At 41.3% G+C, this 16,129-nt stretch overlaps 1 protein-coding gene across 1 annotated transcript in view; it reads right to left on the bottom strand.

Moving 5' to 3' along the window:
* f13a1b (coagulation factor XIII, A1 polypeptide b) overlaps positions 1 to 16,129 on the bottom strand; it is a 17,332-nt gene extending 1,203 nt beyond the window's left edge. Inside the window, exons 1-14 of the mRNA XM_079671422.1 lie at positions 16,017 to 16,129; positions 11,564 to 11,785; positions 10,397 to 10,585; positions 9,769 to 10,017; positions 9,390 to 9,508; positions 9,198 to 9,305; positions 7,485 to 7,659; positions 5,298 to 5,436; positions 4,733 to 4,836; positions 4,562 to 4,650; positions 4,289 to 4,442; positions 3,358 to 3,633; positions 2,727 to 2,887; positions 465 to 601 (exon numbers count right to left, since the gene is read on the bottom strand). Of these exons, the coding sequence (XP_079527548.1) occupies positions 465 to 601; positions 2,727 to 2,887; positions 3,358 to 3,633; positions 4,289 to 4,442; positions 4,562 to 4,650; positions 4,733 to 4,836; positions 5,298 to 5,436; positions 7,485 to 7,659; positions 9,198 to 9,305; positions 9,390 to 9,508; positions 9,769 to 10,017; positions 10,397 to 10,585; positions 11,564 to 11,750 (2,087 nt within the window). The 5' untranslated portion in view covers positions 11,751 to 11,785; positions 16,017 to 16,129. The remainder of the gene's footprint in view (positions 1 to 464; positions 602 to 2,726; positions 2,888 to 3,357; positions 3,634 to 4,288; positions 4,443 to 4,561; positions 4,651 to 4,732; positions 4,837 to 5,297; positions 5,437 to 7,484; positions 7,660 to 9,197; positions 9,306 to 9,389; positions 9,509 to 9,768; positions 10,018 to 10,396; positions 10,586 to 11,563; positions 11,786 to 16,016) is intronic.

Genomic DNA, 16,129 nt, shown 5'->3' with positions numbered 1-16,129 from the left:
TTTTAGCATTCCTGAGTAATCGTGTTTAAATTCAGTTGATTTCTTTCAAAATGGTAATTTTTAAATATCTCTGATTATGAGAAGAATTTTCTCAGCAGAGATCTTTTTTTTTTTTATATATATATATATTTTATTGAGCATTAAAAGCCCAAATATAATAATTAAAAATAATAATGAGAAAGGTACAGAAACATAATGCTCACTTTCAGTTTTCATTTTCAACATCCCACCCCCCATCCCCACCCCGCCCTCAGGTAAGAAACAAAATGAAGCACAAACAAAAATAAAAAAAATAATAATTCTAAATAAATAATAATAATAAGGGGAAACCGTAAGCAAAACAATTCTTACAATAAGAATAATATGAATACAATTCCCATTTTTAAAGAAATCCACCAATATAACCAGATGAATAAAAGCTGTCACATAATACAAAATGGTGCTTTAATGTCAACAATCTTCACCTGTAATATTTGGACTTGGGCAGCATGATCCCGGGTCCCTCCATGCGGATGTAGACGCCCTCCAGGCTGAAGGAGAAGGGGTTTGTGAACTCCACGGTCGCCGTCATCTCTTCACTCACTCTGCCGCCCTCCGACACCTGAAGACACAACATAAGAAAACACGACATAAAAGAAAGTTACGGTTCAAGGCTTTTATTCTCATTTGTACATGGCTACAGTGTAGTAATGTCGATGAAGATCTTAGGTCAGAGGCTCTTCCAACAGTGCAACACAATAAAACAGATAAAATAGTGCAAAAGAGTCTATATACAACTGATAAATAATGTGTAAGTTGTAAACAGGTGAATGTGCACAGGTACGGGCTAATGTTGCCCGGGCAACGGCCTGTTTGGCCTTTTTGGCTGACCTGCCCCTCTGGAGAGAGCGAGAGTTTGTTTGTCTTTTTTCTGTTGTGGCCGAATCAACATGATAAGCCCACAATTAGTATTGTAGCGTCTCGCTGCGGGAAACACTCTTTGTCAGCGCTCAGTGTCACATTTTGGAAACTTGATTTTGAGTTGTCTCATGGCAGTAGGGTATAAGGGGCAAACCAGGGGACTTTACTTCCTCTTGATACGGTCGGTTATTTACAAAAAAGCACCTAAATATACATGTTATTGTGCTTCTGTCTTTCTGTGTCTTTTCATCTGTAAACTCCCTCAACGGGCCCACTCGCTCTCTTTTCTTGATCGCCCTCTCACGGGAGAACAGTTCAATGTCCCGCTTCATTGTAGGATTTCTGCAATGTCTCCACTTTAGTTTGACCATCTCTGTTACTAAGTTATGGAATGCTAAATAAATAAGTAATTAGATACCTTACCGTTACTGCGCTCATAAAGAATGATAAGAATAAGAATAATGCGTATTGAACGGGTTTCATTAATTAGTGAGTTTATTTAAGGTAATTAGTTAGAGGCCCTATTTTATCAGTATGTCTGCACAACAGTTACAAAGGTCAAAATTAGAACAGAATTGTCCCCATTTTGTCTTTAATAGTTACTAACATTAGATATTTTTGATGAGATATGGACCGCAAAACCAAAAATGTCCCTGGTTTTCATTTTTAAAATCAAGTCACCGAATGCAAGTACCGTAATTTTCAGACTATAAGCCGCGCCTTTTTCCCAATTTTTTCGACGCTGCGGCTTATATAACGGTGCGGCTAATCTATGAATTTTTACAGCCAACGGCCACTAGGGGACCTCCTAAATCTATGGATTTTACAGGTTACAATCCACCACCTTTAACTCTATGGGCTCTATGGCCGGTCTGCGGACCCCCACCTTTAAGCGGCGGGCTCCAGCAGGAAAAGCTGGAGGCCGGAAAAGAGTGAGACAGGTAGCGCGCAAAAGTAAAAGTGGAACCGAGAGTGGTACGAGAGACAGAACGAGAGCAAGACAGACAGACATTACGAGAGCGAGACAGTTTGTCCCCGTACCACTGGTTGAAAACCACTGCTGTAGATCACTGCCGGTACGTGCGCTGGGAGTGCACCGTATAAGTTTGAAAGTTGAAAAGTTTGTGTGTCTGAAACGCTATGTGATAGAGTACAGTTTACACAGCACAGTACATGTTCTGTAGCTACTATTGCACTAAATGGTAACACTTGAATACGTTATGCAAATATGTAACTTGTTTGTTGAAATGTTAATAAATGGGAGCTTCCTCAAACAGCCATCTCTTTCCCGACAATCCCTTCTGTGCACGAACCCTTACATATGGTAATTAAACATTAAAACACCTGCGGCTTATAGTCCAGTGCGGCTTATATATGTACACATCATTCAATTTAGCTGCTGCGGCTTATATTCAGGTGCGCCTTATAGTCCGAAAATTACGGTAGTCGCCCTTAGCTTATTTTGTGAGATGTGAATTACTGTTCAATTTAGTTGATGTAATAATCGTTTGGTTTCTTTTACATTAAAAACAAGTTACAATTTTCAAAAGGTCTTATGTTTTTTATCGGGGGGAGGCCCTTTTTCCAGTTTAGAGCAATAGCCCCTCGAAATGTCTGTGCACGTCCCTGATATTATGGATGTTCTAGTTCAGGTGTTTAACAGTCTTATGGCCTAAAGTCAATTTGTTGAATTTATTAGCCACTTGGAGTATACAAGAAGTCGTAAAAATTACTTTCTGGACTCAGGATTTGTACCGAAAAGCTAAAGCCAAGTAATAAGATTAGTTTTACGCATAGTCAGAAAGAAAGTAAGCATAGTTTCAGACCGTGATGGTGAGTTTGGGGTTGTGCAGGGTGACGACTTTCATGGCGGTGATGATCTGCCCGGTCTCCTGGACCTTCCCAGTGGCGATGAAGTTGATGTTTGCCTGTTCCACCAGATGCTTCATGTAGGCCTTTGACTCGACTGTCACCGGCTCCTTCACACCTGGAGAACGCAGAAACATAACACTGCATAACAACTTTTTCTATTAGAGACACAATATTTAGATTGCAAACTATTTTTAGTTTGTTTTTATAATAATAATAATGCATTTTATTTATATAGCGCTTTTCACAACTCAAAGACGCTTAAGGACTTTAAGGACGCTTATGTCTTTTAACGGTATCTGTATTCTGTGTGAGATACATTTTCTGTGAACTGTCTGTGTGAAGCACGTTGGTCTGCAGTTGTCGTATGAAAGGTGCTATACAAATAAAGATTATTATTAATATTTATATTCCAAAGCTCAAGCAAATTATCAATGGTTTTGGAGTTTTCTGAGAAACAATAAAAAACAATTATGCTGTTTAAATATTCTTTGTATTGCAGTTGTTGCCATCCGATAAGTAAAAGGAAGTACTTCTTAGTGTGAGTCTATTCTTGTTGGTGTGAAATAAATGAAACCCCTCTCTCACTTTTGTTTGGGCCAATGGTCACGGTGGGATTCCTGAACAGGAACTCGGAGGTGGTGACTCCGGTGTAGAAAACCACGCTGCCGCTGATGTAGATGTCCACGGTGCGGCGCTCGTCGCTGCGGTTCACAAACTCCAGGTTCATCTCGAAGTCGTCGCCCACGCTGACCTCCAGGGTGGGCAGGATCAGGTCCACGTCGGCCGCGGGAAGATCGGACTTATCGCGTTTACAGCCGTACTCCTCCGCCTTCTCCAGGACGGTCCGCTCCTCGGTACTGCCTGGAGAGGAGGAGGATTGAAAGTGTGTTCTTACAAAGGTTCTCCTCACTGATGTAGCTTTCTTCGGAGATATAAGGACTATTTTTGCGTCTGAATTTGGTCCCAAAATTACATATTTTTTGTACATTTCAAATGGTTTTCTCAACATATTTAAATTTTTTTGGAGATATTGGAAGTTCTTTTGCGTGAGAGGAAACAACATTTGGTAACAAAAAGCTAAATTTGACACAAACTACAACTGATTTCCACACGCTTAATCCTTCCCAAATCTGGCAGCCACATAGGGGTACATGGCTGTTCCTCTGGTGCCGTATCAAGGCCCACTGTGCAAACACACAGCCACCATCATCCCAAATTAACCTGGTACCCGTCATTTTTGCCCAGTGTGAAAAACAAATGGGCTTAACACTGACTCAGAGACTGCTTGAGAGAATAACATCACGGTTAACATGAAGCCTCACACTGTGCTTCAGTTTTCATTGTGAGGATTCATGTTGGCGCCTCTTTCAGGGTTTTAGTTGTCATGGAAGTTTAATTTTAGACTGTTCTTAAACTCAAATCATTTTAGATTTAACATTTGTTCGTAAAAACGTTTCCTAATCAGGAGCCGAGGCTTTTAAAAACCCTGCACTTTGTGTCGTATGAAGTCTCTGACCTTCAGGGAACTTGTACTGATCGGTGATTTCGCGGCGGGTCATGTCTCCGAGAGATTTGGTCACCACCATGCGGCCTATGTGGGTCCGGTTCACTCTGACAGGCTCCATGGTGCCATCTTTATTCCGGGAATAAAACACCACATCGCTGTTGACCTGTTGGCAAAAAATAGAGATGTTAAAAAAAAAACACTGGGTTGGACTCACGCAATTTTAGTAAAAATAACATGTTTTTTTTAACGGAAAATGAAATAATGTCCTTTTAAAAGGCTCACCTCAGCAAACACAAAGGCAGCATCAAATGGGAAGCAGATCTGCCCGTGTTTGATGGCCTGGACTGAGGCAGGGCCACATCTGTACATGCCTTTACAAATAAGAGAGGATTATCAATTGACCTGTTCTTATAAAGCAAGATTTTAATTTGTATTATTATTATTATTACTTACCATCACTGGTCTCCTGTGGTGTAGCATCCACCACCTGCCAGCCTCCAAAGCCAGCTGGGAGGTCGGGTCTGGACATGTAGCACTCGTTCCAGCAGTGATAGTTCCTGATAAGAAAAACATTTAAATATAATTACAGTCTTTTTTTGTTAACAAAAACTTGTGTGGGACTAAAAGAAGCCTTATAAAAGAAAAAGTATTGAAAAATCTAAAAGGCTCCTCTAAAGAAGCCTGAATGTTTGCACCTAACTTCATCATTTAATATCTTGTGGCTTTGGTCTGAAAACGGTCGAATATGAAGGTTGTGGAGAAGTCAAAATGAAAAAGGGTTCATCATCTGAGGAGCATTTAAGTGCTTAATTGATTTCATAGCAAACTACTGATTACATTCTTATATTCAGGTGGAAACTTTGAAAAGAAAAAGGTCAGGAAGTCACCCAAGTTATTAGGATTAATCCTCTGCGGACCTTGATTATTCATAACAAATGTCATTGTAACCTCAGCAGTCGTTGAAGCTACTACTACTTTTAAATCTCAGTGTAATGCTGAGTTACATAGAGGGTGATACCAGATAGAGTCTTTGGTGCGACTGCGGTCGATTCTGCCGTTCTCGTCCAGGATGATGTCCATCTTCAGGTTTCCATCGTTGTCGTGAGCGGAGTAGAAGTTGGTGACGACCCTCGATGGGATGCCCAGACAGCGCAGGACTGGAAACAAACATTAAAAGGACAATAAAAAACTGAAATTAAGATTAAAACGGAAGCAAAGACAAGAGTTGAAAGGGGAGAAAGTGTGTAATATGCTTCTTTTCCAATCAATTGAAAACAACTTGTATCAAGGTTTCATTTCTGCACATGGTTTTCTTTTCCTACTTTCTAATGACTTTTTATTTTTCCTTTTAGGACCTTCTCAACTGACGTCAAGAATTTTCTGAAGGGGTTTGGTTTGGTCAACAACAAAAAAAGTGCTAATGTTTTTCTATATTTGGGTTTTACAATCAACATACTGGTTTCAAGGCAGGTCACTCAACAGAAACTGCTCTCCTTGCTGTCTCTGACAAACTGCACACTGCTAAAGCAGCCTCCCTCTCCTCTGTCATCATCCTTCTGGACCTGTCTGCTGCATTCGACACGGTGAACCATCGGATCCTCCTTCGCACTGTCCAAGAACTTGGAGTTTCAGGCACTGCACTTTCCCTCCTCACCTCATACCTCAACGACCGCACCTACAGGGTTACTTGGAGAGGGTCCGAGTCCGACCCTTGTCAATTAACTACAGGGGTCCCTCAGGGCTCGGTTCTTGGTCCCCTCCTCTTCTCCCTGTACACAAACTCGCTCGGGTCTGTCATTAGCCCGCATGGTTTTTCATACCACTGCTACGCTGACGACACCCAACTAATTCTGTCCTTTCCCCGCTCAGAGACCCAGGTCGTCGCACGCATCTCTGCTTGCCTAGCAGACATCTCTCGGTGGATGTCTGCTCATCACCTCAAGCTCAACCTTGACAAGACTGAACTGCTCTTCCTTCCGGGAAAAGATTGTCCCACTCTTGACCTAACAATCAACATCGGCACCTCTGTTGTTTCCCCGACTCAGACTGCAAGGAATCTGGGTGTGGTCCTAGATAACAAACTGTCCTTCACTGCAAACATCGCTGCTACAACCCGCTGCTGCAGATACACGCTTTACAACATCAGGAGGATACGTCCCCAGCTGACCCAGACATCAGCGCAGATTCTGGTCCAGGCTCTCGTCATCTCACGCCTAGACTACTGCAACTCCCTCCTGGCTGGTCTACCTGCATGTGCCATCCGACCTCTGCAGCTCATCCAGAATGCAGCGGCTCGTCTGGTCTTCAACCTTCCCAAATTCTCCCACACCACACCGCTCCTCCGCTCCCTTCACTGGCTTCCAGTAACTGCTAGAATCCACTTCAAGACACTGGTACTTGCGTACCATGCTGCGAATGGATCTGGCCCTTCCTACATCCAGGACATGGTTAAACCGTACACCCCAGCACGTGCACTCCGCTCTGCATCAGCCAAACAGCTCGCTGCACCCGCACTGCGAGGGGGACCCAAGTTCCCGTCAGCAAAAACACGTGGGTTTGCTATCCTGGCTCCAAAATGATGGAATGAGCTCCCCATTGAAATCAGGACAGCAGATAGCTTACACATCTTCCGACGCAAACTGAAAACTCATCTCTTTAGACTCCACTTCGAGCGATAAAATTACTAACAAAGCACTTATATACTAATAAAGGGCTGGCTTTCTAAATGCCAGTTGAGTAGCACTTGAAATGTTTGGCTCTATGAAACCTGATGTACTTATATGATTCTGTTTTCTTAAAGGTTGTATCTTCCTGGTCGAATGCACTTATTGTAAGTCGCTTTGGATAAAAGCGTCAGCTAAATGCAATGTAATGTAATGTAATGTAACATACTTAATTGTGTTACAAAAGTTTTGCCCCAATTCGGTGTAACAAACTATATTAACCCAAACATGGCTTTAACAACTTAAAAGACCAAATTGTGCATTTAATCGGCCATCGGATACTTCCATCATAATGTTGATTTTCCATCTTCAGGTTGATTACTGTGACTAACCGTAACCCTAACTCTACCTACAACACTGGAACAGTTAAATATCATCTAAAATGTGGGTTTTTACCTATTAGTAAAAAAAGGGCCACCACTATTCAAAGGTGCTATCAATAAAATAACTAGTATATCTTTGTAATATTTTCTACTTCTCACAGGTGTTGAAGACTGCGGCGTAGACCCAGCACTGAGCGTAGCAGACGGGCATCTTGCCGCTGGCGTAGGTGAGCAGGATGTCGGTGCTGCCGGTCCAGGAAGTGGGCGCCACGCCGTAGGTGTAGTCGCCGCTCCAGTTCCCCACGAGCACACCCTCGTCATCACGAGAGTTCAGCTGAGTGTGACAAAGAGCAGATTCAAGACATTTGTGGAAAGAGCATCCGACAAGCACTATATATCTGAAGGTTTGCACTTTAAAAAAAAGCCTAATTCTGTATCATTTACTTTTTTCAACAAGAAGAACAAACTCTATTCAATAAATAAAAGATGTGTAAAATTCCTAGATATGAATTTAGGGAGTTGAAGTAAAAATATAATTTAAACAGTAGAAACCCTTGTGTTGGTCCAATTACACTATTTTTGAAAAGTGATGGCTATGTAAAAAGGCTTTCTGCAAAAGTCTCCCAGAAAAAAAATCTACATTTTATGAGTGAAAACCAGAACAATTGATTACAGCTCATTATATTTCAAGCTGGTTCCACAATCTTAATGCAGTCTCAAAACATAGTCCATAAATCCTTTCACTATATCATTGATATTTAATATTTTGCTGCTGTTACGTGCCGTAGTGGGTGCTGGTGTGTGTGTGTGTGTGTGTGTGTGTGTGTGTGTGTGTGTGTGTGTGTGTGTGTGTGTGTGTGTGTGTGTGTGTGTGTGTGTGTGTGTGTGTGTGTGTGGCTATGTGTGTGAGCAACAGAAATGTCAGATACTGTATGTTGCATTTATTGATTTAGTGTGATATGTGTGTCTTCACTTGCAGAGAGAAGCAATCAGCTTCATGGACTGCCTTGCATCACTCCAATAGTGTCCAGAGCTGGCTGCCATTACAAGTAGTGGTTTGGGATTGTAGCAATGCAGTTGCAGTTGTTTTGAAATGTACTTGATATATGTTGCAATGCAGGCATGTGTTCAATTGTTTATAGCCTGCATTTATTTTGTTATTAGACTTTTATAAATCATTTAATTTTAACTAAGAGTGAAACACTTGATGTGTTATCTTTATGTGTGTGTGTGTGTGTGTGTGTGTGTGTGTGTGTGTGTGTGTGTGTGTGTGTGTGTGTGTGTGTGTGTGTGTGTGTGTTGGTGTGTGTGTTGGTGTGTGTGTGTGTGTGTGTGTGTGTGTGTGTGTGTCTCTCTCTCCTTCTCCCCCTGATTGTCTCCCTCCAGGTTAAGTCCCAATCCCCAATCAGGGCCTCCATAAAGGACCTGAGGAAGGCTGCAGTCGCTCTCTCCTTCTCCTCTGGCTGCATGTGTGATATGTGCAGCATTGTGTGGTTTCTTTGTATAAGACCTGTTAGGTTAACTTGTATTTTGCTCATTGTTAGATGTTTCATTTAGTCACTTTCTTTTAGAAGGAAGTTGTTCTCAGTTCTCAGTTACCAAGTTTGTTTTGCAAAATGGCTGGTGAGCCCCTTTACTTCTGTATTAATTAAAACATCACTGTGTGGCTTCAGCAATCGGTTTCCTCTTTTCTTTCTCTCTCCCGGTTATTTTATATTTGTGTTACTTCCCTTTGTACCCCTAGTCCAGGAGGGAACGCAACAACTGCACAATAATATTCTGTTAGTATTGTTGCACCATTTAACTGCATATCTTATGTTTCTGAAAACCATTTTCACGAGTTTTAATGGATGTCTATGAATATTTCCTCACCATAGCAGAGGCCTTCCTGGTCACCCTGATGGGGTCTCCTCTGTTGGTGATGGGCATGTCGGACCGGTCCATGATGTACAGACAGGCGTCCAGGACTCCAAAGTTAAACTATAAGGAAAACAAAACCTTAATAAGTCAAAAGATATTTAAGATAATCAATCCTGAGGCTTTTGTTTTTTTGCTTTTTCTTACCTGTCCATAGTTCCAGTTTCTCTCAGCGACGTCATCAAAGGCGCCGTGGTAGATGATCCCCATTTCATTCATCACACACTCATCCCTCTCCTTCTCATCATCCAGAAACACAGCATCAGCTGAGGAAAATCACAACAAGTCAAGTGGATATTTATGGACAAAACCACCAGAATAAGGGACAGTTTCATCCCACATGCCATAAGACTGTTAAACACCTGAACTTTTGAAACATCATCCATCTGTTTGCAACTTATATATATCAATATTCCAATTAGTTGTATATAGACTATTCTGCACTATTACTACTTGAATCTTGAAAACCTGATAAAAGCAAAAATAAAGTGGTTCAAAAAATAAGTTGTGGACGCCTTAACCCAACCTGAGGCCCAGGGATTGAAGAGGATGTAGAGGTCGCGGCTTTTGTCCTTTCGGGTCCTGCGGATACCGAAGGGTGTCACCACGGCAACGTACATGTGGTACTTCCCCACGGTGCAGGTGGCAGCAGCCGTGACGCCCATAGTGACCGTGGTGTCAGAGGTGTTGGTGATGCTGCCCTCCCAGGGGCTCGGACGCTCATTGTGGGGAAAGACGGGGATGTAGGTGCCCTTGCTGAACTGAGGGCTGGAGCCTGGAGGAAAAGAGGGAAGTTTGACATTAAAACTAAATCAAGACTTGGTACCTGCAGGATACTGCTCCACCTGTTCAAATCTGCTCAAAGATTGTTGGTCAGAAACTTTATGACTCAGCCTATCATAACAACCTAAAAGGCTGTCCAACAACATCATCTCGGACCCAAACCATGTTCTGAACAGAGAATATGAACTGCTAGCATCTAATGGGAGATACAGGGTCCCGCGCTTCAATAAAGTCAGACTGAAGCATCCTTTGTGTATCAGTCAATCCTCACAGTAAAGAGAGCTGAATCCCAGATCAAATGCACGCTGAAGGGTCTTTGAAAATGTTTTCTCTCAGTATGATGGAAAATATGAGTTTGAAGACGCGCTCACCGATCACAAACTCCACAGCGAACTTGTCTGAGGCAGCTTTGTAGGGACGGTTGAAGGTGATCTTGACCTCGAACTCTTGTCCTCGACGCACCACCAGATAGTCCGAGTTGTACAAGTTGGTGTGGTGCTGCTGCTTGTTGTTCTCCTCCGGCAGTCGCATCATGTCCACGTCCAAGATGTCAAGATAGTCTGAAGGACAAGAGAGGAATAAAGAGCCCCATGTAAGCCTCAGAACAACATTTTTGGTGGTTTTCTGACCTAAGTGTTCACACATAAGGCTACCGTTCTTGTTTTAAAAATGTCAAGTAAATAAATACAAAACTATTGAATTTGTGTGTTTGTATTAAACATCCAGCTAACCTAGATTTTTTAATTATTTAAAAACTGAAATGAATTAGCCCCGATGAACATGAGGGGACAGCTAAACTGCCCGTTTCTTTAAAACCTAATATCAATGAAACATTATCCTTTTAAACAATGGAAGATAGAGCCTCAGCCATCAAATGATGCTGGACATTTGCTTAAAAAAAAAAGAGCGGTGGAGACCAGTGCTCTCTAAGTGTGTCAGCAGTTTATCAGAAAACACAGCGATGGCTTATTATTTGCGTTATCCTTACAGCCGCTCATTTGTTGTTCTGGCTGTCATCTTGTGCGACAGCTGCATGAAGTGATTAGAGTGTATCTTGCTTGGATGTCATTCATGTGTCAGTCATGTGTACAAACTACTGGAAACTGTATCAGTGTCGGGAAAGTCTTCTCAAACCAAGAAGTGACATCTGTCTCCTTCAATTCAATTTTTTATGAATAAATTCTGTATGAACTAGATCTTATTGTTAAGAGTACAATACTTACTATTTAATAATTACAATCCCATAGCTATACATACCTGTATATACGTAAAACACCGTGAATTTGAACTTATACTGTCCCTTTTTCTTTCACATACTTTTATTCTTACATTTCTTCTACTATTATTATATGATGTAAATATAACTATTGTTATTATGCTTGTGTGCAATCATATCTGTCCTATCCTGTGTTTACCCTTATTGCAGTTGCTGCTAAGACACCCACATTTCCATACAGGGGTTTATAAAGGTTGTTCTATGACTTGAACTTAATAAAACTTAAGTTCAATAGCCTCTTTTTTGCAGAATCCTCTCTCACCGGTCAGAGGGGGGAATCCTCTTGGACCCGGCAGACCAAACGGTTCAAACTCAGGGATGTCGGTGGAGTCAGAGTTGGAGGTGGAGATGGGAACTAAAGAGCGACCGCTGCTCGTCATCTTGGGTCGGGGTCCGGTGGGAGGAGGGGGGGCAGGAGAGGAGGTCGCGGTGGCGCCTGAATCAGACATGGCGACGATAACTCGAGAAGGACGATCTGAAAAGACTGATAACACAACATTTGTACTAATTATTAGACTTTTATTTTTGTTGCAACAACTTTTTTACTGAAAACTGTTCATTCCTGCATGAAGACAAGCTGTGTTAAACCCATCTGCTACACATCTGTGGAAAAACAGGCAACATGCCTATATGTGTGTGTGTGGGTGTGTGTGTGTGTGTGTGTGTGTGTGTGTGTGTGTCTGTATGATTATCCCATTGTTCAAAAATGACATCATTTATAGAGATTGGAAAAAAGCAGTGCATACAATAATTAAAGTATGTGAATAATGATCAGTGTGAATATTTGTATGTCCCATGTGGTTTCCATGTGTGTGTGTGTGTGTGTGTGTGTGTGTGTGTGTGTGTGTGTGTGTGTGTGTGTGTGTGTGTGTGTGTGTGCGTGTGTGTGAGTGTGTGTGTGTGCGTGTGTGTGTTGGGTGGGGGAGAGTTTTAGGCCACTCCCCTTCTTGGAAGTTGCTGGTAAACAAAGACACTTTTACTGCTTTATTTTTACTTAACAAATATTGTATTTGTATATTTCCTTGTGGTCAGAAAGAGAAGCATTTATCATGTGTATTAAAATACAGAACGGTCATGGAGGGAAACCACAGTGAAACTGACTGTGGGTTTCTTCTGTGTGAAATCATGTCATTGTGAAAGCTCCTGAATAAACACACAATAGAAATACCGCTGACACTAGAACCGCATATTGCATGCAGTCCAATATAGTTCAACCAATTGCAGGGTTAATCATTTTTAAATAAAATTGTTAAGCATTGAGTTGAGTTTGGACTTTGGTACTAGAAGGAAGTTGTAGAAGTAGCAGTACTATTAGTCGGGAGAGAACTTTTAGGGATTCATTTTGTCTTACTCCTAGGAATCTAACCTTTTCTGTGTGGGGACGTTTTCGACCAACCCTAAATCGTTATCTCCTTTGAGGAATGTGCTGCGGCACTTAGTCTCAGTTTTATGACCGATCAACTCTCGGTCACAGAGCCTAAAAGTCAGGCAAGTGATTGAGTATTTCCAGATGTTGGGGGATATCTCCAGTGTTCCCAGTGTTTACGGACGTAAACTGGTGTGTTACCTTACGTGTTTATTCAAACAGTAAACGTCCCTGGGTGGACTTGAACCACAAACCTATCGGTTAACAGCCGAACGCGCTGACCAATTGCTTCACAGAGACATGCTACCATACTAAAAGGGGCTTGGCATGGATCGCTGGCCCCACCCTCCTTAATTTGCTCTTTTATTCAAGAGGTTTGTTTGCCTAGAATACAGAGAAGTAGAAGTTGCCTCAAATGAAACCTGTGGAAGCTAAATGTGCACTCGTTTTCAAAGCTTTAGTTCATGTCTTCAATGTTGCTGGAAGCAAGGACGTACATCAAATGATGATGTGTAACAGTTATACTTTTGTTACTGGTTTTCTGGAACCTTGCCCTGAACACGTAAACTGGCGTGTTCCCTTAAATGTTTATTCAAAAAGCAAACGTCCCTGGGTGGACTTGAACCACCAACCTTTCGGTTAACAGCCGAACGCGCTAACCAATTGCGCCACAGAGACATGCTATACTAATTTAAGGGACGTGGGATTTATCCCTGCCGCCACCCGCTTTCATTTGCTCTTTGCTCCAAGAAATGTGTTTGCCTGGAATACAGAGAAGTAGAAGTTGCCTCAAATGAAACCTGTGGAAGGCCCCAATATGTGGATTAACTCTCTGTAAACTATTTAAAAGGTCTATTGGAGAGAGAGGGTGGTCAGATTTGATGTGGCAACCCACCCGTGCAGTCAGAATCTCTGGCTGCTCTGTGACTTGTGATGTGAAATTCTCCGGCCGATACTTGTAAATAAACATCAGTGTTTGACATCAAAGCTCCAACTCTCCTCGTGTCTCTCTGAGTCCTGACTCTCCATTGCTGAAGAAGTTTCCCTAACAATAACCAGAAATGTATAATTACATAACCAATACTTTTATTATAATGTCCTGGAATAAAATAGTGTTTTTATTTTTAAAAATAATACATCTCTTAAGATAAAAAGTTGAATATATTTGTTGTTGTTTTTACTTTTAATTGGACAAAACCAGGATTTGAAAATGGTCTTACATTTTATAGACCAAACAATTGATCGATTAGTTGAAAAAAGGAACAGATTAATGACCAATAATTGGTAAAGTGATAATTTAATAACGACTAAAAACACACTGGTCATGCATCTTTAGTACTACTGCAATACAAGGAGTAATGCTAGCAAAAAGAAGATTTTATTAAAGTCTCGTAAAGAGTTTATTTCTATAACAAGGTAAATAAAAGTCGTTAAAAATCCTCATAAAAAGTCTGTGTTTATTATTCTCACCTTCACAAACTGAACATCAGGTTCAAACACATACAACTGGTGTAAACAAAGACCCTTAGTGTACTAAGTACACTACAGTGACTCATGTAATCCTAAAAACATAAAAACAGAACCAGAGTGACATAAACCCACATGGGGTCGACATACCACACCGAGCAGTTACTGCCATGACGATTATGTAACCATGTGGGAAGGCTGATTAAACGTCAGGTACACAAAAGGTGTTTTCATGAGGTGCGAGCGGGGTGTACAGTACGTCAGGTTTATGGGACGAACACCTGCTCACTGTTGCATAACGGGGGCGTGTGCTGGACCAGGAGACGCTTTTGGGACGACTGGACGGCATGAGTCACCGCTAAAGACAGAGAGAGCTCTGTTTCCCCCTCAGAGACGTGCCTACCTTCTGCAGACTGGCACAGGACGAGTGGGCAGACAGACAGGCGGCAGCTCATTGGTGGAAAGGAACTAATTACCTGTACTAGTTAAGCACCATTTTACTATTTAAAAACACCCAATAAAAAGAGTTACTAAAAAAGAAAGAAAAGTTGGGGCTCTTTGGCATTAACACCTGGAACATGTCACAGGGTTCATTTAACTCACTGTTCGAGGCACAAAGAGGTAACACTTTTGAATATTTCACATTAAATAAATGCCACAATATTTATGCTAATTGTGTAGCGAAAAGTAATTGGTCATCTCACCTCTACCACTCTTTATAATTTCAGGGGTTTCCCAGGATCAGAACCAGCCGACTAAACCACCTAACTTCATAAAAACTAATTAAAAACGGTCTCTACCTCAGGACAGCTGCATAAAGATATTACTTGTGAATTGATGCAGTGTATGACCATGCTTCTGGAGCAACAATACCTTTTCTTTCATGCTGTAAGAACATTTTGAGATGGATACTTTTGTACTTTGACTGGAAGAAGAATTTGAATGCAACAGTTTTTATTACATATTTGCATTTCCACTTTCTTATTTGCTGATTTCAAAGTCATATACACATCCTAGATATCCTACAAGATCCATGTGGAATAAAGTCATACATATTCTTCATGGGCATTGCTGGAAGAACTCAATCAAATATCTACTTTAAGTGCTACATTTGGAAAGTAGGGATCTGTTGGTGGTATCAGTTCTGCATAAAGAAACATTTCAAATGATGAAATCTTGAACGGAAGTTTAAGTGGCATAAAAAAGCCTGGCATGGAAATACTGTAGTCCACAGTATTTCCAAACTGTTCTTAATTTAAGAGTTGGACTCAATGCATATAGTTTCTTCGCACTACTGCATATCACTGACACTTGTTACTTTTCTGCGTACAAAGATTTTTAACACAACTTTGGCAAATACTGACTCATTTGCACGTTAACCAGCAGGACTGAGACCTTTAATGCTCAAGGGAGTTTTTTACTTCCCATAAAACTCTCTGCAAAGACCATACTTTACCCGGCAAAGTGAAAAGGTCAAAGTGTTGCACGCATTTCATACAGACAAAACAACATGCACCTCAAAAGTCTTGAAAACTTTGAAATAAAGTAGGATTCAAAGCTTTTTGTCCTATTGTTTCTACTTCTACAGTATTTACTGTATACATCCAGGCAATAACACAGTTACAGTTACTCCTACTTATTTGAATGTACACCAGGCATTAAATCAAACTTAAGTTAACAGAAAAGTGCATTGATTATAATATTAAATCGTAGTGATGCACAAAGGGCATTGTTAGAGCATGTTTGAACGATTGCACAAAAACTCACATCTGGAAGGTATAAACAAAAACAGATACCATGCTGTTGAGGAATGTTGCGGTTAATGTAGCATGACAGCAACTTTTGTAAATATAAAGTAAGTTAAAATGGAGAGTGGACGCACCTCGGATGAAGTTGGAGAGACAAGCTGCTGTTGGATGGAGTGGATCCGCTGCTGCTGCTCCGTCTTGGGAAACTTCTGCTTCTGCTTAAATACCCTACAGGGGAGAGGGCGAG

The sequence above is a fragment of the Notothenia rossii genome, assembly GCF_949606895.1.
Source record: "Notothenia rossii genome assembly, chromosome: 3".
Classification (NCBI taxonomy): Eukaryota; Metazoa; Chordata; class Actinopteri; order Perciformes; family Nototheniidae; genus Notothenia; species Notothenia rossii.
Note: the sequence above shows the minus strand (reverse complement) of the source record. Positions and strands in the feature narration are given on the sequence as shown.